The 27050-nt window shown below is 40.7% G+C and overlaps 1 protein-coding gene and 1 long non-coding RNA gene across 8 annotated transcripts in view; one reads left to right on the forward strand and one right to left on the reverse strand.

Moving 5' to 3' along the window:
• LOC116986401 (eyes absent homolog 1-like) overlaps positions 1–27050 on the reverse strand; it is a 216486-nt gene that overhangs the window by 145739 nt on the left and 43697 nt on the right. The window contains exon 1 of one of the 7 annotated variants that reach the window (XM_033041903.1): positions 11754–11766. The exons of 5 other annotated variants lie outside the window; for them this stretch is intronic. Coding sequence is in view for 1 of the 2 variants with exons in the window: in XM_033041897.1 (XP_032897788.1) it covers positions 397–494 (98 nt within the window). In the remaining variant the exon portion in view is untranslated. Of the gene's footprint in view, positions 1–396; positions 725–11753; positions 11767–27050 lie in introns of those variants that run through there. One more of the 7 variants, XM_033041897.1, reaches the window with a different exon arrangement.
• Positions 692–6802, forward strand: LOC116986402. The gene is made up of 3 exons (XR_004415470.1): positions 692–754; positions 4303–4421; positions 5537–6802. It is a non-coding gene; the product is annotated as an uncharacterized LOC116986402 (long non-coding RNA).

Consider the following 27050-nt stretch of genomic DNA (forward strand, 5'->3'; position numbering starts at 1 on the left):
TAAGTGTCGAATACATGACCATGCACAGTAATACTGAGTAACTCTAGCTTTGTTAGTTGTAAACTGTTCTAAGCCCCAATGAGTAACCTTCACTCTGCTGAATAGTAGAAACTCCACTTAACACATATCGTTATTAGTATATTATCCCAACTCATCTGAACGTTCATCATTTTTGAACGAGTCATCTCCAACATGTAATATTTGTAAGAATTATCTTTTTATCCAGATTTTCACTGTAAACCAGTAGCAAGAACTACTGTTTAAAGTCACACACAGGTCAATTTCCTGCGAGACAACGATAGACTGAAAGGGTTCAGTTTTCCAGTAAAATGTTTTTGCCTTTGTTTATCGCAGCCTGTAGCAAAACCCTCACTTACTGCCAGGAGTTATACTCACCTGCTTCTGAATAGCAACAAGGCAGGGCAGTCAATTGAACTTAAATCTGATAGAAGTGAAATAAATGTCCCATTAATGTGGATCCATCTGTTGCACATTTCACTTTATGAAGCTCTGGAGCCAAACGTGACGGGCACATTTCTACCAGCCAGATTGGAAGCAAATGCTTTCTTTGAGCGTCATTGTGTATAGGTTAATATTACTTTGGCCCTTTCTTCTGCCTCCTGGATATCTGCTCCTCCCCCAAGCACAGAAGGCTGCAGCCTGACTGAGGGTCATTCATTATCACAGGCAACAGCTGGGATATGGACCTCCCTGAAACTCGTCCACTCCTCATGCAAAACAGCTTATAGTCAAGGTAAGCAGCCGGATCTTCCTACAAATAAAAAGGATAGCTCTCCGTAAAAAGCTGCTCACGGGAGAGAAGCCATGCATTAAGTCCCCAGTGAGGCTCAGCGCACGGCAGCCACTTCCCTCTCTCGCCCCCCCCCTTCTCACATCAACTCCAAAAATAACTTTGCAACCCTCCCTATCTCAGCGTGCTCACAGCCTGCCCTATTGTGAATGCATGTTCATACTTTATTGATTAATGTGGATCAGATGTGACTTCTGCTGTGAAAGTTTATCTGGCGTTGCTTTACCCCAGTCAGTGACCTAATTCCAGTGGCCACTGTCTGAAAGCAAACTGACCACCCACCTGTGTCTCAAATCAAACACATCTTTATAAAATAAGCAGGGCTCAGTATCTGAATGTTGACCTCGAGGCTGATTAGACAAAATGGCTTGATAATTATAGCCCAGCATCTCTCTATTCATGTCCATGTGCATGCATAGCTTTCTAAAGTAAACTGAAAGCAGTCAGCGTCTTGTGGAAGCTCCAGGTATGCAAGCCTTTAGCTTCTGTATTGATATAAGGAACCCTCTGCTGAATTTAAAAAAGGCTTACAGATCTACAAGGGGACTGACGGAGAGTTGGATACAGCTATCTTTGCCACACTTTGTCAGCTGCATCAGGGGAAATGGCATTAGTTGGCACCAGATGCCTAGCCAGTCAACTCGTGGCAGTTGGTCTAGTAAAAGATTAGAAGTGAAGTAGTACAAAAACTGTAAAAATAACGTCAGCAGGGACAAACCAATCTCCCTTCCATTGACTCCACTTACACCTCAAGCTGCCTCCACAAGTCCAGCAGCACAATCAATGACGAGTCTCACCTCGGTCATTCCCTCTTCTCCCCTCTCCCTTCGGGCAAAATGTATAGGTGTAAGAACGCATATCTCCAGATTCAGGGACAGTTTCTTCCCATCTGTTGTCAGGCAACCAAACCATTCTACTAACAACTAGAGAGCAGTCCTGAGCTACTATCTACCTCATGGAAATCCTCGGACTATCTTTGATCAGACTTTACTGGACTTTATCTTGCACTGAACATTATTCGCGTTATTCTCTTTATCTAATCTGTACACTATGAATTGTAATCATGTATTGTCTTTCCACTGACTGGTTTTAGCATGCAACAAAAGCTTTTCACTGTAACTAGGTATTGAGCCAATCAACAAAATTAAACCAAACTAAACTAAACTAAACTAAATTAAACTAAATGAAAGCTGGGCCAAAGGGTCCATTTGCATGTATAAGAAAGAACTGCAGATGCTGTTTTAAATCGAAGGTAGACCCAAAATGCTGGAGTAACTCAGCAGGTCAGGCAGCATCTCTGGAGAGAAGGAATTGACGACGTTTCGGGTTGAGACCCTTCAATCTGAAGAAGGATGTCAACCCGAAACATCGCCCATTCCTTCTCTCCAGAGATGCTGCCTGACCCGCTGAATTACTCCAGCATTTTGGGTCCATTTCTATGCTGTATGATTCTATAACTGAGCAGAAATACGGTACCATAAAATCATTTTAAAAGGGAGGTGTGTTGAAGTCTTTCCATACAATCTTGACTCTGCAGGATTCGTAGGGAAAAATGATATCTTTGGATGGCAGCATTGTATTGGTCTGTGTGAACTCCCTCCAGCTTCTATGGACCTGAAAGTGGGGAGTGGAGTGGGGTGGGGAGCAGGAGGAGTGGAAGGCAAGTTCCAGCAGCAGTTGTCACTGTTGAATTAGTTTGGTGCAAGGTTTCCCCCCCCGTTTTACAATATTTGTTTAAAAAAAATACTGTGGAAAATCTATGTCCAATGGCAGTTGTTCACTTATTTGCACGCAAGAGAACGCACCCCAAGGCCAGCCCTGTACAGCTGTTCATCTCTAAAGTACTTCAAACATTAGTTTAAGGCTCAGTGAATTAAGTCAGAAGTTTGACTCCACAGACTTTGCTTATGAGATTAAACATTAGTTCTTCGGTGGCTTTAAACGTGTTAAAAACATTTGCATAAAGCTCAGCTCACACACAATCAAAACAGATACATACACTAAATTGCATACATTTATTTTTTATTTAAATGGCATCTTTAGTTCAGACTATAGAATTTATATTACAATTCTTCTAATAATTTTGTCATTGTAGGACCATAACTCAGACACGGCAGGATAAGCTTTGTATTAATCAGTCTAATAAAGATTAGCCACAGGAGAACATTGTGGAGATGTCATTGCTGCTTATGTTAATGGATTGCCTTTCCTTCTGGCCTGCTCCCTATGTTATGACGTTTTCAGTCATCGGTCACATCAGAAGCAGATCTACAATTAGATTTTAATCTGATTTATTTGAGAATAATGAAATTATTGAAGTTTACTCTTGGTGCTTTAATTTATATCAAATAGAATATAATACTATTTCTCCTCGTAATGTGTATATTTTTTACGATAATATTAAATCTGGGTTAGCACAAAGAGGAATCAATTCTGTATGTTGCTTGGCAAACAGTACCTGCTGTTTCATTTTACAATATGCCTTTCTATTATATGTTGTATTATTAATTATTTCTCCATTTCTGCCTTACTCCATGCTATTCCTGCATCTGTAGCTTTTTTAAATAATGATCATTCTAAGTGCATAAGATGCTTATGAAAGAACTGCAGATGCTGGAAAAATCGAAGGTAGACAAAAATGCTGGAGAAGCTCAGCGGGTGAGGCAGCATCTATGGAGCGAAGGAATAGGTGACGTTTCCGGTCAAGACCCTTCTTCTAAGTGCATACACTTGCATTCTGTTTTTGAAGAAAGAATCTGTATTTATCCTTGAATCAGTAGAGCAAAATATGCAACAAGGGATTATACGTTGTGCATCACTTCTGAAATTCGATTCCACAAAGAGTAGAATGTCCAGATGCATCTATAATGGGCATTAAACAGTACCGATCTAGGCACAAATTACTCATCCTCATTGGTTCCAGCCATCCTAAAGAACTTAGTCCAAAGAAAATTACAAACTTGGATTGCTCTCTCTGAAACATCAGAGGCTGAGGGGTAACGATAGAGCTGGTGGAGGCAGTTACCAAAGGGGGATTTTGGATAGCCATATGCATATGAAGGTAATGGGGGATAGGAATCATGTGCAGGCAGATAAGATTAGTTTAACTTGGCATCAAGCTTGGCATAGACATTGTGGACTGAAAGGCCTCTTCCTATGCTGTAATGTTCTATATTTTATGTTCTATGTAAGTAGCTTTGAAGCACAGTTGCTGTTGTAATTTGGGGAACATGGTGATCAATATGAACTCAGCTAGATCTCACCAAAGGCACCAAATTAAGACGGGACTACTTTATTGCAAAGGTGATATTAGTTACAGAAGAAAGGCTGACTAAGAACTTATTCAATAGTGTTTATGTGATCTCAAATGTCTACAGATGCACCTTTAGCTTATGACTACAGTCACTACAGTGCATGCAGTGGTTTCTCTTACACCTTTGCTGCTTGGATCTTCTTTCTACCAATTCACATTTATTATTTCTCCATTGCAGCATGGATAATGGAGCTCTTGCTGGAAGATCAGTTGGTTCCAGAATCTGTGGTCTACTCGTTGATGGGATGGTCGGCTTGATTTACACTTCTGAAAGTGATAGTGTTGGCTGACAGTCAGGTACGGTCGAGTTATGGCCCAAGGCGGAGATTAACCGGTTCTCGATTGGTATGGGATGTCAGGGGTTATGGGGAGAAGGCAGGAGAATGGGGTTGAGAGGGAAAGATAGATCAGCCATGATTGAATGGCGGAGTAGACCTGATGGGCCAAATGGCCTAATTATGCTCCTATAACTTATGAATTTTTGAAGGCATCTTAGAACTGGTTACTAACTGAAAAGATGTAGAGGGAGGTTGGTTCAATCTGAAGCTTTTCTGAAAACCAACTTGAGTACAGCTGATATATTTTTGGAGGTTATTTGAGGAGATTAAGGCAGATTCCCCTAATTTGGGTCGAGGGGGTGGAGGAAAAGGTGGGGGGGTGGGGGGGGAGGTTGAGGGGGAACTGTCGGACTACATTGTTTCCCATTGGAAAGTGAGGTTAGATTTCAGTTTTGCTGAAAGAGGCCGACTCTAGACCAGGTTTGGCTAAAACATTTGATTTGTGTCAAGTTTACTGCATAGGGACTGGGGTTGTTATGCTTTAACTCTGTGAAAGCCTAAGATTGGTACTGCTTCTCACATGAAAAATCTGTGGGCTTTCCATTAAAAAAATCACCATAAAAAAGTCATGTGTTAAAATGAGGATCGTGCTTAATCTTACGGATGAGCCCAGAATATTAGCTCACATCTTTTGCATGTGCCAAAGTTTCATTTGAGGTTTGGATATGGGAAATTATTTTTTAGATGGCAAGTCCATTTGTTTTTTGCATCTGTTATACAAACATCCTCGAGATATAAATATGCCAAGTACAGAATAAACTTAGAAACAAAGAACTGCAGATGCTGGTTTATACCAAAGATAGACAAAAAGTGCTGGAGTAACCCAATGGGTTAGGGAACATACCTGGAGAAAAAGGATGGGTGATGTTTCAGGTCCGAACCATTCTTCCCATCCTAGTATGTCACCCATCCTTTTTCTACAGACATGCTGCCTCACCCATTGAGTTACTGCAGCAATTTGTGTCTATCCGCGGAATACATTTTACAAGTTCCGCCTATGAGAAGCTAATTCACCACGCATTCACCAATCATGGTCTCTGGACTCTAACCTTCGATGGCAATGCTTCTTTACAGATGTGAAACCTGGGTTTTCTAACTAGAATCTTGAAAGACCTTGGGATGGTGCCATCAAGACAGCCTTCAATCAACTCTCAGAATCTAATGGAAAAACCATCATACAATCCCAGTGTCTCCCCATAACCCCTGACATAGCTGTAATGAGAACATGATATCAAAACATCACCGTAAGCACATGTTGGATGGTTGCCTCCTGAAACAACCTCTCTATTCCAAGTTCAGTCGAGGCCAAAGAAATTGCAGAGGTCAAAGGAAACATTGTGAGGACACCATCAAAGCAAGTCTGAAGAAATTTGGGATTGACACTGAAAGTTTGGGAAAGTCACACGTTAAGAAGTTTAGAAGACATCGGAGCAGAATTCGGCCCATTGAGTCTGCTCTGCCATTCGATCATGGCTGATTAATTTTTCCCTCTCAACCCCAGTGGCCTGTCTTTTCCCTGTAACCATTGATGCCCTTACTAATGACGAACCTATCAGCCACTCTATAAAGCAGTGAGGAAACCATTTTGGTGGTATTGTTGTTATGAGGAATCCTTTTCACCTTGAGCCACTTTGCCTCTCAAACAGAAAGTAAATAAGGAAAGAGGAAACAAAGGGAAAAGGAACGAGAACCAATATGGCCATGTTTTCCCTTCACCAATATGTGCTTATGATGTTATTGCCTGAAGGAGTGGGGTCAGAAGCTACCACAAGACTAAAATCTCCCCAGACTCGAGGTACGGCCAACATGAGAGAACATACATTTTCTGCAAATTTGGCCAAGAAGAATACTCACATTGTGCATGTACATTACTCACTGTAAGTTAACAACAATGAATTCAATATAAAGTGTAGTACATTTATATGTACTTGGGGACCACAAATAAACTGTGAATTTATATCAGCGGTTCAGTGACTGAATATCAAGTCAATGAGATTATGAAAAGGATTATAAATGGTTTGGGACAGGGTAACATCCTGTTTCAGTACTTTCACATTTCTGAACTTGCCACCTGGACCATAACCTTGTGCTTGAAAGCTGTCATTTTGCAGGAAATGTCTTGAAAATAGTGAAGAACCAGATTTAAAAGTGAATTAAACAAAAATGCTTCAACCAACATCACCTCCAGGTAAAGGGAGATTACAGAGAGAAAGTTATTTATTGGTTCATATAACTATGATATATTTATGTATAATGTTATACCATTGCATAATTTGATATGTAAATTAGCAGGATATATACATACATTTTATATATTACACCAGTACATTCTATTGTTGCATACATATCTGTGTTGTTTCTAATTATTCCACATCAGATGACTGAATGGGTAAATGTATACACCTATCTATTCAGAGAGCAAAGTTGCTCAAAGTGCTTGGGGGATTTATTGTTCTTCATCTAGCCTGACTAACAAGCAGAATTAAGCCATTTAACCAGAAGAATTTTGGGATGTGGGAAGAAAATAAATGGAGCATCCCAGAGGAAACCCACAGGGTCACGGGGAGAATGATCAAATACCACAGAGGTCGCGGTTGAACCTGAACCACTGGAGACACGATGCAGCATTGCTACTCATTGCCCCAGTGTGCTGTCTATTTTAAGATTTGAAAGCCATTCAACTGTTACAGTATGTTAGAACAGAAGAGAAGATATTCAACAGTCCATTGAATTGGATTCAACCACGACAAACGTTGTTCCCGGTAAAATCTGCCTTCCTCTGAAGTGGTGGAGCTGTCCCACATGCAAGTCATCACCTAAATTATCTGTACTCGCATCTGATGTTCCCAGGTTTGTCCTATTCAGGCAATTGGTTCTTGTAGTGATGCTACTTGAGCTAGCCAGGGGCGAATGGGAATAATTCCCAGAGATAGCACCCGGAGAAAATCCATACGATCACAGGGAGAATGTATGAACTCCGTACAGACAGCTCCCGTAGTCAGGATTGAATCTGGGTCTTTGGTGCTGTGACGCAGCAACTCTACCCCCGTGGCACTGTGCTGCCCTGTTGTGCTTTGATTTCTGGTGTGGGATTTAAAGCCATAGTTGCCTGAAATAGGCAACAATGCTACCAATTGCCCCATGGATGCATATAACATTGAACAGTACAGTACAAGAACATGTCCTTTAGCCCAATTAATCCGTTCTACCTGCACATGATCCATATCCCCCCATTCCGTATATATTTATGTGCCTATCTAAAGGCCCCTTAAATGCCACCATTATATCTGCTTCCACCACCACCCTTGGCAGCCTGTTCCAGACACCCACCACACTCTATGTAAAAAACGTGCCCTGAACATTTCTGTTAATCTCTATACATCTCACCTTAAAGCTCTGCCATCCAGTATTTGAAAGTTCCAACCTGCGTAACGGATTCTGACTGTCTAAGCCCTATCTATGCCTCTCATAGTTTTATAAACCTGTATCAGGTTTCTCTTCATATTTTGAGGCTCCAGAGAAAATAATCCAAGTTCGCCCAATTTTTCCTTGTAGCTGATATTGTATAATCTGGGCAGGATCTTGGTAAACCTCTTCTGCACTCTCTTCAAAGATTCCACATTTCCCCTGTATTAGGGCAACACAAACTGCACTCGCATTCCAAAGGCACCCTAACCAAAGTTATATAAAGCAACATGATTTCCTGACTCTCATAATGCTTCAAATGTTGAAGGCAAGCATACCATATGCCTTTTTTTAAATCAGAGTATCTACTTGCTACTTTCAGGGAACTATGGACCCAAGATCTCTCTGTATGTTAATGTGGTTGAGGGTCATGCCACTAACTATATACTTTCCTGTATTTTGATCTCCCAAAATAAACATTCACACTTTTCCAGATAAAGCTCCACCAACTATTTTCCACCCATATCTGTAACTGATCTATATCCTATTATATACTTTGACAGCATTCTTCGCTGTATGCAACTCCACCAATTTGTGTATCTTCTACAAACTTACTAACCAATCCATCTACATTTTCATCCAAGCCATTTATATGTCGTAAACAAAACAAGTCCCAGCAATGACCCACGTGGAACACCACTGGTCACAGGTCTCCAGCAAGAATAATAACATTCTACCCCTTTTGTCTTCAATGTATCTTGATCTTCTGCATTAGCCTACCATGAAGTTTGAGAATGTAATTGGTGAAAATAGACGCCGGCACATACATAAATAAATGCAAATCAGACTTAGCGCACAATGGCGTAGCGGTAGAGTGCTGCCTTACTGCCTTACGGCACCAAAGACCCGGGTTTGATCTTGACTACGGGTGCTGTCTATACATAGTTTGTACGTTCTCCCTGTGACCGCATAGGGTTTCTCCGGGTTCTCTGGTTTCCTCCCACACTCCAAAGAGGTACAGGTTTGCAGGTTACTTGGCTTCTGTAAATTGTCCCTAGATTGAAGGATAAAACTAGTGTACAGGTGATCATTGGTGGTTGTGGACTCGGTGGGCCAAAGGGCCTGTCTCCACACAGTATCTAAACTAAACTAAACTAAACTTAGCTAAACTAAACTAACTAAACTGATTTTTAGTTCCAGTAACTCTGAAAGAACATTGTGCATTCATGTAGTGCTTTTCATCTCCCCTTCGGACTTCACAACGCACTTTAAGCCTAATGAGGTAAGGTCACTGTTGTAATCAAGGAATTGTAGCAGCCAGATAATCTCTTTACAGTGATATTGGTTGGGGATTAATATAGGAAAGGACACCAATGATATTGAAACTGATCATTGGTTTGATTAAATCAACGCAGTTGCAGTAAGTATTGTGGTGAATGGTTCACATTACATTTTCATTCCAGAATTAATTTATATCAAAAATATATTGTGAAATACTACCACCACCATACAGCGAAATCAGTTTTCAGTACAGGGGTTATAAAAATACAGGGCAGTTTGCCCAAAATCATCGTGGTTGTGTTTTGAATTAGGTTTCAGGAATGGGAAGGATTCACAACCTGAACAAAAGGTGACATTTTCTTCACAATGAGATGGGATGGTGTCATTTCTGCTTACTCTTAACATTTCTTCAGTCTGAAACCCTTCTTCAGTTCTTCAGACTGAAGAAGGGTTTTGGCCCGAAACGTTGCCTATTTCCTTCGCTCCATAGATGCTGCTGCACCCGTTGAGTTTCTCCAGCATTTTTGTGTACCTTCGATTTCGCAGCATCTGCAGTTCCTTCTTAAACAGAGGTTAAATAGACTTGGATTGTTTTCTCTGGAATGTCAGAGGTTGAGGGAAGACTTGATAGAGGGATATAAAATTATGAGAGGTATAGATAGGGTAGGCAATCATTACCTTTTTGCCAGGGTGGACATGTCCGACACTAGAGGGCATAGCTATAATGTGAGAAGGGGGAAAGTTTAATGGAAATGTGCGGGGCACGTTTTTCTACACAGAGTGCTGGGGGCTTGAAATCATTACCAGTGGTAGTGGTGGAGGCTGATATGATAGTAGCATTTAAGAGGCTTTTAGTTAATAACATGGAAATGCAGAGAAGAGAAGGATTTGGATCATGTACTGGCAGATGAGATCAGTTTAACGTGGCATCATGTGTGACATAAATATTATGGGCAAAGGGCCTGTCCCTGTGCTGCACAGTTCCATGTTTTTATTTGGTGAAGATCGACAGGGATTCAATGATCTTTGTGATAGGATAGGGGAGGACAGGATAGTCTAGGCTGATAGGATGTTTGCAATATACTACCATATTGAGTGAAAAACTTTTGTCAAACAATTCCTTTGCTATTTACTATGAGAATTCATCCTCTTGCAAGTTATCAGCCCGTTTGAAAATCTCTTGCATTTAGCAGAGCATATGTTACATTGCAAAGTTTGTGTGCATTCATTCGGGATGTGAAGGGGGACTAAACACAAGACAAATGCAAATGTTATCGATGATAAGTCTGTCCAGTTCTGGAGCTTTGGGGAATAATTATAGAGCCATAAAATCTAACGCCATGGAAATAAACTGTTCAGCCCACTGAGTCTGCAATGAGCATCAAGCACCCGTTTCCACTAAAACTGTGTTCTTGCCATGTTATTCTATCCCCATTTCCTCTACTCTCCTCCCCTCCCCCATAGATTTTACCCTTTACCTGCTTGCTAGAGAGAATTTAAATTGCCATTGATAAATAAAAGATGGAAATGTAGTATTTCTATGATGTGATATCTCTATAAAGTTGGTGAGTCTCATCTCTTGCATTGTATTTACGTCTGTGCACCACCTTTGCTAAGGACGTCAAGTATTTGTTGTGGGAGTTGTAATGAAACCATAGTGGTGGGGCTTAGGTTAAGAAGAGGGAATCGAGGTACCGTATTTGTTTACCTTGGAGCTATGGACATTAAGGGGGAATTCAACAGCTATCAGTTACATGTACTTAACACAAAGATCAAAGATCATTGAATCTCTGTAGATCTTCACCAAATAAAAACATAGAACAGTACAGCACAGGAACAGGCCCTTCGGCCCACTATGTTTGTGCTGAACATGATGACGGGTGAATTCAACAGAAGATTGATGGTGATGGAGTAATTATAGAGAAAATACTTTCACTGTTGGAAACTAAAGGAGACAAATTTAAGATCATTGTGGTGATAATCAAAGGGAAGATGTGGGAATATTGTTAATGCAAGGTGTTGTTTTGCCATTATTCACTCCTTAAAATGTTGCATGAACTAAATATAATGACGATTTTCCAAAGGGGAGCCAGTCATTTTGTTTAAATATAGTAAAATTGTTGTGTGAAGGGCAGGGGAAATGGCCTATTAGATGGTTCTTCCAGATAACCTATCCAGGCAGCATGGACTTAGAGGTCCCTGTGCTGTATGACCTAATGTACCAAATAGATGTCTTTAATATCCTTAATACTTACATGGTATTTCAATATGATATTCCTATGTGGTTTATATAAAGAAGAATTTTACATTGATCACATTGCTGGCTGTTTCATTTCCAGACAGCATTCTCTCCTAAAAGTTTCAGGATGTAATCCTTAATACTGCCATGAACTGTAAGTTGAAGATGTGCTTAACTATTGCATCCACTTGTCCCTCACAGGATTTAAATATGAAGTTAAGTCTCGGTTGTTGCATTTTGGGCACAGATCCTAATTTTATTTTGCGCCTCATTTATCAGTCTGTAGGCCAAAATCTGAGCCTTAATCTATGGATTGCTCATCATCCAGTGAACCTGGATCTGAGCCCAGATACATGGCTGTAATACATCATTGTTTCTTAAACACGAGGTAACACAGTGCTGCTACTGATAGAGACCAGAACTTTTAACATTTGTCCCCAAATCCTGACCGGTTTTTCTGATGAAATAACAGGGAGGGTAAGTGAGTTCATTGTTATTATACACTAATCAGACAGCAACTTCTGATGAGGCTGCTTTATCTGAGGAAGTTCGTAGTTGTGCCTGCTTAAGTGACAGTCCGCATCTGCACATCTGCACCCTATTTAGCTGCACAGACCAGCATGAAGTTACTGAACTACTGTTGCAGAACTGGACTAAAATCACCACAAATAGTCAATGAATGACCCTGTCAGTTTAAGAGCCTAGAAATTGGACTGCACTCAGTTTTGGTGTTCTAACACACGGTTCTCCACAAAAGGAAAATCGCAGAATTGGCTAAAATCCAGTTTGAGATAACATTTGGATGGTTTACACTAGAAGCTGGCGCTAACATGGGATCATGCATCATTTTGTTCTTAGCTCCTGAAACTTTGCTGTGTAGGATTCAGATGGTCCATCATCCTTCATCCTTTCAATACACACTCTGCATGGCTGCTGTGTTTAGCTGCAACCTAAACTGGAGAGGACAGGTGAAGGCTTCCACATTCACTCAAAGGGATACGCAAGTCCTGGTCAAACAGATATGTGCTCCTGAGGTATGTCCACCATAAGAAGAGCCTGGCATGAAGTGACTACCATAGTCAACTTGTCCATGGTGGGACAATGTTGAACGAAACCATGGTGTGGCGTACTCCTTCAGAGATTCTGCGGCATGGGTTCAATTCTGACCACTGATGCTGGTCTTTCAGAGTTTTCATGTTCTCTCCTTAACCATGTAGGCAGATTTCTGGTAGATTCTCCATCTACCAGGTTTCTGCGTTTCCCCCAGCATCCCAAACTCAACATGTCCACTGTAAATTATCCTTTGGTGTAGGTAAGTGACAAAAGAATCAAAGGTGAGTTAGTGGTCATGTGAGAAACAGTAAATTGCATGTTACAGGGTAATAATGAGGGGAGGAATCAGATTGCTCTATTCAGAGCTGGCATTGATTTTTTTCTGAATTTACCGAATCTTTGTTGTCCATTTAAGTAAGTAAAATACATCAAGGTGATCGGCGCATCATCGTTTGCACTGATAGAATGGAGATTCTCACAAAAAATATTTTTTTCTGCGGAGGTCTGATTTCATGAAGCAATGTCACATTTCAGGCAATGCAATCAATGGTGATCAATTCCTGCAGTCAGTGACTGCCTGCAATTGTTGGAAGCCAGAATCAATTATCAGGGTGGCGAAGTGGTAGAGTTGCTGCCTTACAGTGCCAGAGTTCGATCCCAGACAATGGGTGCTGTTTGTATGGAGTTTGTACGTTCTCCCTGTGACTGCGTGGGTTGTCTCCGGGTGCTCCGGTTTCCTCCCAAATTCCAAAGATATGCAGGTTTGTAGGTTAATTGGCTTCTGTAAATTGTTCCTAGTGTGTAAGGTAGAACTTGTGTATGAGTGATTGCTGGTTGGCATGGACTCAGTGAGTCAAAGGGCCTGCTTCCACGCTGTATCACTAAACTAAACTAAACTAAACTAATGTCAAGAATGAAAACCTGAATGCATGTTCATCGGAGAGGACCAGCTTGGATGTTATGGCTTTGAAGGCTCTGACTTTAGGGCTTGTTGTGCTCTGGTCTCTGCAGACTGCCCTGAATCACGAGTCATGGCCATGGTACCATCCCCAACAGGGGACCACTGCCAGGGGTGTCACTACTGGGGCACCTGTTGAATGAATATCTCAGCAGCTAAACGATGGAAAAACACTCATTTCTAGTTTGAATATAAACTTTGGAAGGTATGTTTTCAACCTGAGGTCACATTTAAAGTTGCCCAGTCAGGTTTTCCGATGTCAGTGAAGTGTTCCTTTAAATAGCAAGGTAAGCAGCAACCATGTTCATTGAGATCCTGGTTGCACTCAGGCTGTTCCAGGACAATTATAAAGTGAAGCTTTCTGCTGCAAATTATGTCCGAATGGGTAGAGATGCACTATGAATGATGTCAAGTGGTGCATATTTAAATCATGCTTAGTTTAGTTTAGACATACAGTGTGGAAACAGGCCCTTCGTCCCACCGAATCTGTGCCAACCATCGATCACCCGTTTACAATATTTCTGTGTTATCATCCACTTCCTGAACACTAGGGGCAATTTACCGAGGCCAATTAACCCACAGACCCACAACTCGATGGGATGTGGGAGGAAATCGGATCACCCGGATGAAACCCAGGCGGTCAAAGGAAGAACGTGCAAACTCCACACAGACAGCACCCAAGGTCAGGATTGAACCTGAATTTGTGGAGCTGTGAGGCAGCAACTCTACTAGCTGTGTCATTGTGCAGCCTCAAGAAAAGGTCAGGGTTACTCATATGAATAGAGCCTTGATGTTGCTGGTATTAGATCAACTAGAAAGTGGGTGCTAGGTAATCCAATTTTTAGATTCCTAAAGTCTTTAGGTATGAAAAGTAGTTTTAACAGGTGGAGCAGATTCACTTGGTAGTTATTGTGGGAGATTTTTTTTAAACGTGCATTTTTCTGTAATTTTCATTACTTTCTCTCATAATCCACTCTTTACCTCATTTTATTTTATTTTGTGTGTCCGATTTATCATAATTCTACCTGACACCTGGTTCACAATCTGCACTGTAGATTATTGATTGCTCAGTTTGTTTAGTTAAGGAGATATATTGTTACTTTGGAAGGAACTACAGATGTTGGTTTATACTGAAGATAGACACAAAATGCTGGAGTTACTCAGCGGGTCAGGCAGCATCTCTGGAGAAAAATGTATTTTCCTTCTGAAGAAGGGTTCAAACCTATTTCTCCAGAGATGCTGCCTGACCCGCTGAGTTATTCCAGCAGTTTGTGTCTGTCTTCAGCATAATGTTACTTTCGTTTTTTTCAATGATCATCACTGCATTTGTGTGTCCCATTGACACTTTGCAAAACTACATGGAAACAGTGCTCCAAAGCCACACCTTGTGTTATTCTGTGTAGATAATGTGTGAGGGTGCTCAGTTGGCAAGTCCTTGTTGCAACATTTGGGCAGGCTTTTCTTGCACAAGAGCTCACTACAATATTCGCTGCATCCTCTGAGGCACTGGTACTGAATGACTTTATCATGAGCCAAGTTTTACTTTGTTACTGAAGACGTTCTACCACTATGATGACCCTCGGACTATCTTTGATCGGACTTTGCTGGCTTTACCTTGCACTACACGTTATTCCCTTATCATGTATCCATACACTGTAAATGGATCAATTGTAATCATGTATTGTCTTTCTACTGACTGTTTAGCACACAACAAAACCTCAGTACATGTGACAATAAACTAAACTGAACTGAAGTTCCACAGTGCACAACATGTGCTACAAATACACTAAAGTTAATTAAGCATAAGTGCTTTTTATACCACAATATTGGAATAAAAGTCTATCATATAAACCAGCATCTGCAGTTCCTTGTTTCTAAAATTCTTTCTTGTTGTATTCACCCACACAACAAATGCAGGGAAAAATCTCATAAATTCCAAAGTCCAGTAAAAATTTGTTAAATCTAGTTAATCCTGAATCAACAACTGATGGTAATTTAATACCAGACCACAACCCTATACAAAAATGAAAGTAAAACTTCCATGTCAATTAAACGCAGATGTGAGGTGACCTCATCTTTCAGAAAATGTTATATTCCACATACCGTATTTTTTCTATTAGACTCCCTGTTATCTCACAACCAGAAAAATGTGGGGGAAATTACTACAATTGACAAAATCTGGAAGCAGATTGCCTGAATGCATTTTAATCCAGTGAAAGGTGTGTGGTTTGTAGAGTTGACAGAGGAACAACAATAAATTAAAAAAAACTAGAAAATGTTACCGAAAGGCTTTAATCTCTGTTGCTGGTCAAATACTGGTCAAGCTTCATTTAGGAGCGAAAGGAATGGGCCAGTTATGTGAGGATTAAAATGTGCCACATGACATTGGGAAAAAACGGCTTCAAATTGAATCCAGATTGAATTTAGTTGGGCTCATTCCCTTCCCCCAAGTTGTGTTATTCCAGATCGTGATGGCAACTGAGATTAGATTTATCCCGGCCATAAAATGCAATTACATTACTCCTATCCCACACCCTGACACAAACCTTGTTTTCTCCGACCTTGTATTTACTTAAAAACTGTCAGATGTCGAAACCCTGAGTTCTGACGAAGGGTCGTCAGTCCAAAACATTAACTTATTTGCTCCATAATTATTAATTTATTGTCACGTGTACTGAGGTACTGTGCAAAGCTTTTGCTGCATAATGTGTTCTCCAACATTTTTTATTTTTGTGTTGCACTGACTTGAAAATGGATTGCCAATGTCAATGGGTCCTCCAACCTTTGATTCAGTTCAAATAAAATACAAGGCAGCCCACCATCTCCATCTCAAGAGCAATTAGGGCATTATATTCTGGCCTTGCGGTGTTGCTTTAAACCAATAAGATAAACAAACAATACACATTACTTTATTTTGGTTCAACAGTAGGAAAACCTAGGTTATTACATTCTTCCTGAAGAAAAGGCAAATGTATTTTGTGCCTCATTAAGGCAAGGGATGCCATTTCTATGAATGTCGCAACATCTTGTGTGATTAGTAAGACACTGCAAAATGTTGGTGCTACCTTTATACCGCTAAAAAGTAACTCCCATTACATATGCATTATAAAACAGAGAACAGTTCAGTACAGGAAGATACCCTTCTGCCCACAATGCCTGTGCTCAACATGATGCCAAGACCAATCCTTATATTGCTGCACATAATCCATATCCCTCCATTCTCTGCATATTCATGTGCTTATCCAAAAGTCTCTTTAAAAAATGCCATTCTCGTATCTGCCTCCACCACCACCCCAGCATCACGTTCCAGGTACACACCATTCCCTCTGTAAAAAACTTGCCATGCACATCTCCTTTAAACTTTCCCGAGGTATAAAGTAAAAAAGTAATAATTTAATTGTTCCGATCCTGGGGTATATGATAACACTCTTAACTCTTGGTATTAGGGTTTTGGGTGCAAAGTGGGTATGTTTTGGGACAGAAACTCCAGATACCCTGACTTTAGACATGAAGGCAAATCCCATTAAGGTTGCTTGGAACTTAGGACTAGAATTTATACCCCATTCCTAGGTATACTGGTTTAGACATCACTTTCTTGAATTGTTGTAACGATGTTACAAAACCTACCTTCAGCAGCACTGCAGTTCTGCCACTGGCCGTGTGCGTGACTATGGCGCCTTTGGGGGGGGCGGGATTAAAATGCCGTTTCGCACTGTCTGAGGCGGACTTCCTCGGACTGCTAGCTGCTGATGAAAAATCGATCGGACTTTCGTCCACGCTATATTTAAAAAAAAATTGCTGGACGATTTAATATTTGGATTAAAATAAAAAGCGACTTCTAACGCCCTCAACGTCTACAACGTGAGGGATTGCAAGAACGGGCCAAAACAAAGGGTAAGTTGTTTATTTTACATATTATCTTGCTTCTTGGGATGGCTTTAATCTAATTTTACGTTGCAAACATGTTATTTGGGCCCCATACGAACCGGCAGTGTTTTCCCTGCCGATATGGGGTTCAAATTCACTGCAAATGCAACGTTCCAATTGATCGCATTCCAGAAGCAAGATGATTAAAATGCCCTTTTTTTTGGACAATCATGTCATAAGCCATCCAAATTGTCTATATTTTGTGTTATTCTCTCTCCATGATCATTATTTTTAAATTAAATATTCACAACCATTTGAGTCACATGTATAGTGCAAAAAACAATAATTTTGATTATATTTTGAGAGGATGTTTCTAGATTAATTTATGGGAATTAAACATTAAATTCCTTCCATCTGCCATATAAATTCATGACAGTGAGATTTAAAAATCATGTTATATTGTGAATTCCTGTGTGAATGGGATTAGTTTGTTATTTGGATACTTAGGCTATTTAAAAAATATATCCTTTTCTTAAGAAATGGAATCTACAGGACATTCTTAATGGGAAAGTAGTGGGCAGAAAGGCATGTCGTGCTTGGTCTGAAGAGCAAAAACTTGTAGTTTACAATGCCAAAATTGAGAACGTTGAGGAAAAACAAGGTGTACAGAGTTACAATCTGAGGAGTATGATGATGCTACTGATTATGGTATGCTACCAGCTAGCAACTGATCTTCTCCCTAGAGACTTGGTCTATTGCTAGAAATTGTAATTTATTTACCTATCTGCTACAGACTTACAGCATATTATACAATAATATTAAAGTTCTGATCTTGAGAATATCACATTTTTGAATTTTCAAGGCAGTCTGGGTGTTTATTACTATTTCCGTCACAACGGTCAATTTTATAATTAGCTACAATTAGGTAATTAACTAATTATATGCTTTAATTTCAGGTCATCCAAGTAAGATGTTTTATATTTGTTTCGGAATGCTGCAATCTATAATAACTGAAAATTTCATTCAGTTCTCTTAATTTTTAAGAAGGTTATGGGCTTTTAACTGTCCTCGATCACAGCTTTTGTGTTAAGTCAATGGAAAAGCAATAGGGAACAGGATGCTAATTTCCGAGTATGAAAATGGCCATAACATTTTTAATACTGAAGATATGAAAGTGAATTAGGTGTCAAATTAAACTTCTTTTTATGCTTTATCCGATGGGATAAATTACAGACTTGAATTTTTAAATCTCAAAATGTTGTAACATTGCTAATTGTTGGGTAGTTGATTAAATAAAATCCGGCAATATGTTACTTTCTTGTATGGTCGATCATGAAACTACTAGATTGTCATTAATATAAAAAGAGGTTCATCTTATGTTTTAAGGAAATAATTTGCCAACTATCTAATCTAACCTTTAACTGATTTCAGACGCATAGCAAAGTGATTAACTCTTAGCTACACTCCAACATTTCTTAGAAAGCTCTTCAGCTGTGAACAACTGACACACTACTGGAACCATGATGGTTCAAGATGGCAGTCAATGATTAAACTCTTTGGGGTCAGTTAGGATACCCCTCAAGCAATGTCATCATATCCTGCACAAGGTAAGGAAAAGGAAAGTCAACTGAATGCCAAATAACCCAGTATTGTAAGGATTTTATCCTATGGTCTTATGCAGAGGAAAGTTAAGTACATTTGACATCTGCGATCAGGGCTAAAATTATATGTAGTTCCTAGAAGAGGGAGGGACGAATGCCAACTCATTGTGCCAAACTCTATAACATATCTGAAAATGCTGGAAATGCTCAGTTGATCTGGAACAAGCAGTGGGTCAGGCCTGATGGAAACTGTCAACATTTTCAGCTTTAATGTCAGAATTCCAACATTTGAAGTTTTCTTGCTTTGCCAACAAGTAATCATGTGGCTGTTATCTTTCATTAGAATGCAATGGCTCGCCATTGCTGATAAGGATATTCTAGAAGAGTTTATCCACCACTGCTGCAGAAAATTGGCCTTGAAGATAAAAGAGGGGACCCAGAATGGACCAATAAGTGTTTCTTTTACGTCAGCTCCAGACAAAATAAATAGATTACTTTCTAAATGTAATGAATCCCTTTTGGATCAAACTTTCAAGACATTTCCAAAGGCCACATTAGAACATCTGACAGATACCTTTCTGCTGGTGAAAATTTCCGTTAAACACTATGTCTGCTCTTAATCTAGGTGTCAGGATTTAGACTTTAGATTTTAGAGATACAGCGTGGAAACAGGTCCTCCAGCCCACTGAGTCCATGCAAACCAGCGATCTCTGCACACTGACACTATCCTACACACTAGGGACAACTTTACAGTTTTACCGAACCAATTCATCTACAAATCTGTACGTCTTTGGTGTGTAGAAGGAAACAGGAGCACCCGGAGAAAACCCACGAGTTATAGGGAGAATGTATAAACTCTGTATAGACATAACCAGTAGTCAGGATTGAACCTGGGTCTCTGGTACTGTAAGATAACAACTCTACTGCTGCACAACAGTGCTGCCCAAGGATGACCTCAGGATGAGGTTTGGACAACAAAGCTATGCCATCATTAAGTCTGTTGCACTCTGTAATGTTGTCTTAATCTGACCAGGCTTTTGATTTTGTTGCATCTGCTCAATATATTCACCACCTTTCCTACCCTTTGCTTCACTTGAGATCTGTTACCTTTCATGAGAATGCAATGGCTGCCCACTTGCTGACCACATCCTAACCCTCCCTGTTCTATTCACCAACCACTTGTACACTTTGGACTAATTAGCTTCAAGTTAAGAAGTACCCACATTGTTAAACTCACATCAATCCCCGACAGACACTTCCATAGCTGCCCTTCCACCTTCTCAAAAGTCACGAGTCGAGAGTGTTTTATTATCATATGTCCCAGATAGACAATAAAATTCTTACTAGCTGCAGCACAACAGAATATGTAAACATAGTACACTGTATACTATAAATGAAAAAAATATTTCAGTGTGTGTGTATATATATACACATACTCACAAATACAGAGATCATTATATATATATACAAAATACAAACAATAATAGTGCAATAATAGTCTATAGTTCAGAGCTTATTTGAGATTGCATGGTTTAATAGCTGAACGGTTGTAGGAAAGTTTTCAAGATATCCAAGCTATCAGCCCTCCTCTAAATCTTCCCTTTTGATCATTTGCCAAATTGAATTACTGGAAATGCCGCTTTCACAATTTCCTCCTTAAAATGTAGAACATAGAACATAAGGTAGACAAAAATGCTGGTGAAACTCAGCGGGTGAGGCAGCATCAATGCTGCCTCACCTGCTGAGTTTCTCCAGCATTTTTGTCTACCTTCGATTTTTCCAGCATCTGCAGTTCTTTCTTGAACATAGAACATAGAACAGTACAGCACAGGAATGGTCCCTTCAGCCCACAATGCTTGTGGGCTGAAGGGGCCATGATAAGAAGTTAAAACTGATCCCATCTGCCCTTTCATAGTCCATATCCCTCTATTCAATGCACTTCCATGTCTATCTAAAATCCTCTTAAAACCCAGATCGTATCTGCCTTCACCAATGTAGTCCAGGCCCCCACCACTCTGTGTGTAAAAAAACTTGCCCCGCATATCTCCAAAAACCTACCTCCTCTCATCTTATAGCGTAGGACATTTCCACCCTGGGAAAAAGTTTCTGAATGTCTACCCTATCTTTGCCCCTTAAATACCACTATCATAACTGCCTCCATCACCACCCCTAGCAATGTGTTCCAGGACCCAACTTCAGTCACTTCTTGAAGCCTAATGGCCCTGACCCACGATTCGAGTTCATTCAAGAGCTCTCCCGAATTTAAAAAAAATCAAACTCATGGTAAGCATGGAGAATGTAGTGGTTACATCGGAGGACGTCTCTTAGCGGCTCGTAACGCTAACGGCAGGTACTCGGGAAGCGTCGCTAACGGCAGGTAAGCTCTGGAAGACTCATGAAGATTTTTCAACATGTTGAAAAATGTCCATGAGAGCCCCGAGTACCGACGAGCGGCCATTAGCGTAAATCTCCGAGTTCGAATCAGGGAAAACTCGGGAGAACTCTTTGAATGAACTCTTTGAATGAACTCGTACAGTGGGACAGGGCTTTAACTCTTTGACCGAGTTCTGGGTCACTTGCCCTAATCTCTTCCCATGTGGACCCGTGTCATATTTGTTTGATTACACTCCTGCACAGTACCTTGGGAAATGTTGACATTTCTCCAGCTCATGTTGTCCTGTGGTGTTGGGCTACGTTCCTGGAAAAAACTCAGGAGCCTCCCCAACATATTTCCTTCTATCCCCTATTAGAACTTCCGAGCTTCCTCTTACTCAGCAGGGTCTTAATGACCCCTTTGCAAAGGTTCCACTGGGAAAGCACAAAGGACCAAATGAAAATTCAGACACAATCTCTTTTCCGATGGTTCTGTAACCAAACAGCACAATGAATTAAAATGACATTCTGCTGTAGTAATCTATTAAAAGCAGAAAGGGTGCATTAATTCAACATCTGGTTTAACTTTAGTAGTACGATTTGTAAAATTCTGTGGTAAAAGTAAACATACGTTATAAAATTGCCTGCTTTTCTTCTGCACCTTCAACCAGAAAAATTGAAAGACATTCAGAGTTTTTATTGTCAAATAAAACAGTTGTATTTTCTCCATCTGGTGACTCTGCTTTGAAGAGGAATTTCAGTTTGTTTTATTACAAATAAACAATTACTATTAAGCCCCGGCCCACCTAAGCTGTTTACCAACCAAAAATGCAAAAATCAAATGTTGGCAGAAAAGTGTGGTGCATATTTTATTCCGCTTAAAATTTGACAGACTAATGGCGATCGACATAAATAGTATACAGAAGCATATGACAAATATGTAAACAAAATTCACGTCTTTGGTGCCCTTGTGGCATTTTAGTATTAACGCATAGATACAGTTACTGATTTTTGAAGCGCTTTTCCAATGCAAACTGCAGAATTTGTTTACAATCTACTGAAATTTAACATGGATATAGGCGACGATACAGTCCCAATAGTAACCAAGGTTGGTGATGACAAGATGGAGTATGGAAGGATTGTCAAATAGTAAATAGGGAAGTACAGGCTTTATAAGGATCCTGTGGAAAATAAGTGCAAGATATCTTTTTCATTTTTACATCAGATATCTATGTGATAGCCAATCTGATTAACTGATTGGCTGTACGTTGAGTAGGATGGCAACAAAGAGCCGATTTGTGATAGGCTGCAGAGACGGTGCCCATCATCCAATTGTGGGACCTGTAAAGAAACCTTAACAAAACCTCGATAGACACACTCAGGGTGACTCAGCGGGTCAGACAGCATCTCTGGAGAAAAGGCCCAAAACGTCGAGATCCAAACGTCGAGATTCCTTTTCTCCAGAGATGCTGTCTGACCCGCTGATTTACTCCAGCTTTTTGTCTCTATCAAGGTTTAAGCCAGCATCTGCAGTTCCTTCCTACACTTAAAGAAACCTTCCTTCCTTTAGGTTTCTTTACAGACCCTACAATTGGATTACGTGTATCCTGTAGCTGTTCCGTGAACACACTCTTTCACTTTCTTAATTTCAACTCTTTCACTTTCTTAATTTGCCAAGCCCCAGGAAAATCTAGCTTCCAAGATTTAGTTAAAAGAGGGACAAGCATCTCCTGAGCAACATTGTAGTTGGAGACTCCATTGTGAGAGGTACGGCCAGGGGTTTCTGCAGGAACAGACGAGATTCGAGGATGGTGTGCTGCCTTCCTGGTGCCAGGATCCAGGATGTCACGGGCAGAGTGCAGAAAATCCTCAAGGGCGAAGGTGAACAGCCGGAAGTGGTAGTGCATGTCGGCACAAACGATGTCGGAAAGAAGGGGATGAATATTCTCCAGCGTGACTTTAGACAGCTCGGAAAAATACTGAAAAGCAGGACCTCCAGGGTTGTTATCTCCGGTTTGCTTCCAGTTCCTCGTGCTGGGAAGAGCAGGAACAGGGAGATACGGGACCTGAATGTGTGGCTGAGGAACTGGTGCAGGGGGCAGGGATTTAGATTCTTAGATCACTGGGATCTGTTTTGGAGTAAGGGGGAACTGTACAAAATTCTGGATTTAGTGTTGTCCAATGAACCAGGTATGATAAGAGAACTCGAGGTAAAGGAACTGCTTGGAGGTAGTGATCATAATATGATTAGTTTTAATCTGCAATTTGAGAAGGAGAATGTTAAATTGGAAGTGTCAGTGATGCAGTTGAACAAAGAGGATTATGATGGCATGAGAGGGGAGCTGGCCAATGTAGACTGGAAAGGGATCCTAGCAGGAATGACGGTGGAACAGCAATGGCAGGAATTTCTGGGCATAATCCAGAAGACGCAGGATCATTTCATTCCAAAAAGGAAGAAAGATTCTAAGGGGAGTAGGAGGCAACCGTGGCTGACAAGAGAAGTTGGGGATAGAATAAAACTGAAAGAAAAGATGTATAACACCGCAAAGAGTAGCCAGAAGCCAGAGGATTGGGAAACTTTCATAGGACAACAGAAGGAAACAAAACGGGCAATACGGGCTGAAAAGATGAAGTACGAAGGGAAGCTGGCCAGGAATATAAAGAAGGACAGTAAAAGCTCCTTTAGACATGTTAAGGGAAAAAGAGTAGTAAAGTCAAATGTGGGTCCCTTGAAGGCAGACACAAGTGAAACTATTATGGGCAACAAGGAAATGGCAGAAGAGTTGAATAGGTACTTCGGATCTGTCTTCACTAGGGAAGACTCAAACAATCTCCCAGATATACTGGAGGACAGAGGATCTAAGGGGGTAGAGGAACTGAAATAAATTTTCATTAGGTGAGAAATAGTATTGGGTAGGCTAATGGGACTGAAGGATGGAATTTCTCTGGAATTCTCTGCCACAGAAGGTAGTCGGGGCCAGTTCATTGGCTATATTTAAGAGGGAGTTAGATGTGGCCCTTGTGGCTAAAGGGATCAGGGGGTATGGAGAGAAGGCAGGTACAGGATACTGAGTTGGATGATCAGCCATGATCATATTGAATGACGGTGCAGGCTCGAAGGGCCGAATGGCCTACTCCTGCACCTATTTTCTATGTTTCTATGATAAATCCCCTGGGCCTGATGGTCTGTATCCCAGGGTCCTCAGGGAGGTGGTTCTAGAAATAGTGGATGCATTGGTGATCATTTTCCAATGTGCAATAGATTCAGGATCATTTCCTGTGGATTGAAGGGTGGCTAATGTTATCCCACTTTTCAAGAAAGGAGCGAGAGAGAAAATGGGGGAATTACAGACCAGTTAGCTTGACTTCAGTGGTGGGAAAGATGCTGGAGTCAATTATTAAAGAGGTAATAATGATGCATTTGGATAGCAGTAAAAAGATTAGTCCAAGTCAACATGGATTTATGAAAGGGAAATCATGCTTGACTAAACTTCTGGAATTTTTTGAGGATGTGACAAGTAAAATGAATGAAGGGAAGCCAGTGGATGTAGTGTATCTAGACTTTCAGAAAGCCTTTGACAAGGTCCCGCACGGGAGACTGGTGACTAAAATTAGAGCACATGGTATTGGGGGTAGGGTGTTGACATGGATAGAAAATTGGTTGGCAGACCGAAAGCAAAGAGTAGGAGTGAACGGGTCGTTTTCAGAATGGCAGGCAGTGGCGAGTGGAGTGCCGCAAGGCTCGGTGTTGGGGCCGCAACTGTTTACCATATATATTAATGATTTGGAAGACGGAATTAGGAGCAACACTAGCAAGTTTGCGGATGACACAAAGCTGGGTGGCAGTGTGAACTGTGAAGAGGATGTTAGGTTGCAGGGTGACCTGGACAGGTTGAGTGAGTGGGCAGATGCGTGGCAGATGCAGTATAATATAGATAAATGTGAGATTATCCACTTTGGCGGCAAAAACAAGGGGGCATATTATTATCTCAATGGGGTTAGATTAGATAAGGGGGAGGTGCAGCGAGACCTGGGCATCCTTGTACACCGGTCACTGAAAGCTGGCTTACAGGTACAGCAGGCAGTGAAGAAAGCTAATGGAATGTTGGCCTTCATAACAAGAGGATTTCAGTATAGAAGTAAAGAGGTTCTTCTGCAGTTGTATAGGGCTCTGATGAGACCACATCTGGAGTATTGTGTACAATTTTGGTCTCCTAATTTGAGGAAGGACATCCTTGTGATTGAGGCAGTGCAGCATAGGTTCACGAGATTGATCCCTGGGATGGCGGAACTATCATATGAGGAAAGATTGAAACGGCTAGGCTTGTATTCACTGGCGTTTAGAAGGATGAGGGGTTTTCTTATAGAACATATAAAATTATAAAAGGACTGGACAAGCTAGATGCAGGAAAAATGTTCCCAATGTTGGGCGAGTCCAGAACCAGGGGCCACAGTCTTAGAATAAAGGGGAGGTCATTTAAGACTGAGGTGAGAAAAACCTTTTCACCCAGAGAGTTGTGAATTTATGGAATTCCCTGCCACAGAGAGCAGTGGATGGATTTAAGTCACTGGATGGATTTAAGAAAGAGTTAGATAGAGCTCTAGGGGCTAGTGGAGTCAAGGGATATGGGGAGAAGGCAGGCATGGGTTATTGATAGGGGACGATCAGCCATGATCACAATGAATGGCGGTGCTGGTTCGAAGGGCTGAATGGCCTCCTCCTGCACCTATTTTCTATGTTTCTATGTTTCTAACATAGTATCACACCCCACTCCCTGAGCCATCTCTATTAAAATCAGCAGAGTATGGATTGGTGCTGAGTTTGACATTTGAAAATTATTTACCTCTCATCTGTCTCCACTCGGCTATCATTCAGATTTAATGTTTCCCCCAGAAGCCATCATCAAAGTAGGAATACAAAAGAATAAAACATTTATGGTTTTATTAGATTGTTTAAATCTTAAAAACACCATATCTCAATAATTGAGATTGACTGCTGTTTTCTGAGTAAATGCATATTTTTTTGTGACATGAGCTGGTAGAGCTGCTGCCTCACAGTGCCAGAGACCCAGATTCGATCCTGACCTTGGGTGCTGTCTGTGTGGCGTTTGCATGTCCTCCCTATGACCATGTGGGTTTAACCCCGGGTGCCCTGATTTCCTACCACATCCTAAACACCTGCAGGTTTGTAGGTTAATTGGGCTCTGTAAATTGCCTCTAGTGTGTAGGGATGGGTAGGAATGTGGGATAACATAGTGTGTGGATGATTGATGAGGCTTTTTCCCTGCTGCATCTCTAAACATCAGGAGCACATTATTGATCGACTCTTCATAAATGTGCGAAAGCAAATCACCATTCCCCAAGGATATTTAACAAATACATTATCTTCTACTATCTGATATGTTGTGTTAAGGTTAAGTAGCCAAGTGGTACTTCTGTGTTATGTAAAGAACATATATGTGCATGGATAAACCATACAATCAGGCGTATAAGTTGCCCCTGTATATAAGTGATTCTTGCATACCCTTAAATTTTTTTTGCACTTTTTTAATGAACTGTCAACTGTCCACTAGATTAACTCTTTGGAAACAATACCATGGTATGGCAGAACTGCATGCCTGGGTCACAAGATCATTGTCAGGACTTGAGGGGCTGAGCTATAGAGATGTTGGGCAGGTTAGGACTTTAATCCTTGGAATGCAGGATGAGGGGTAATTTTATAGAGGTATCTAATATCACAAATGGAATAAATAAGGTAGATTCCAACACAGTTTTTTATCCAGAGAAGGGGAATTAAATACCAATAGATCA

This window comes from Amblyraja radiata, chromosome 23 (assembly GCF_010909765.2).
Source record: "Amblyraja radiata isolate CabotCenter1 chromosome 23, sAmbRad1.1.pri, whole genome shotgun sequence".
Lineage (NCBI taxonomy): Eukaryota > Metazoa > Chordata > Chondrichthyes > Rajiformes > Rajidae > Amblyraja > Amblyraja radiata.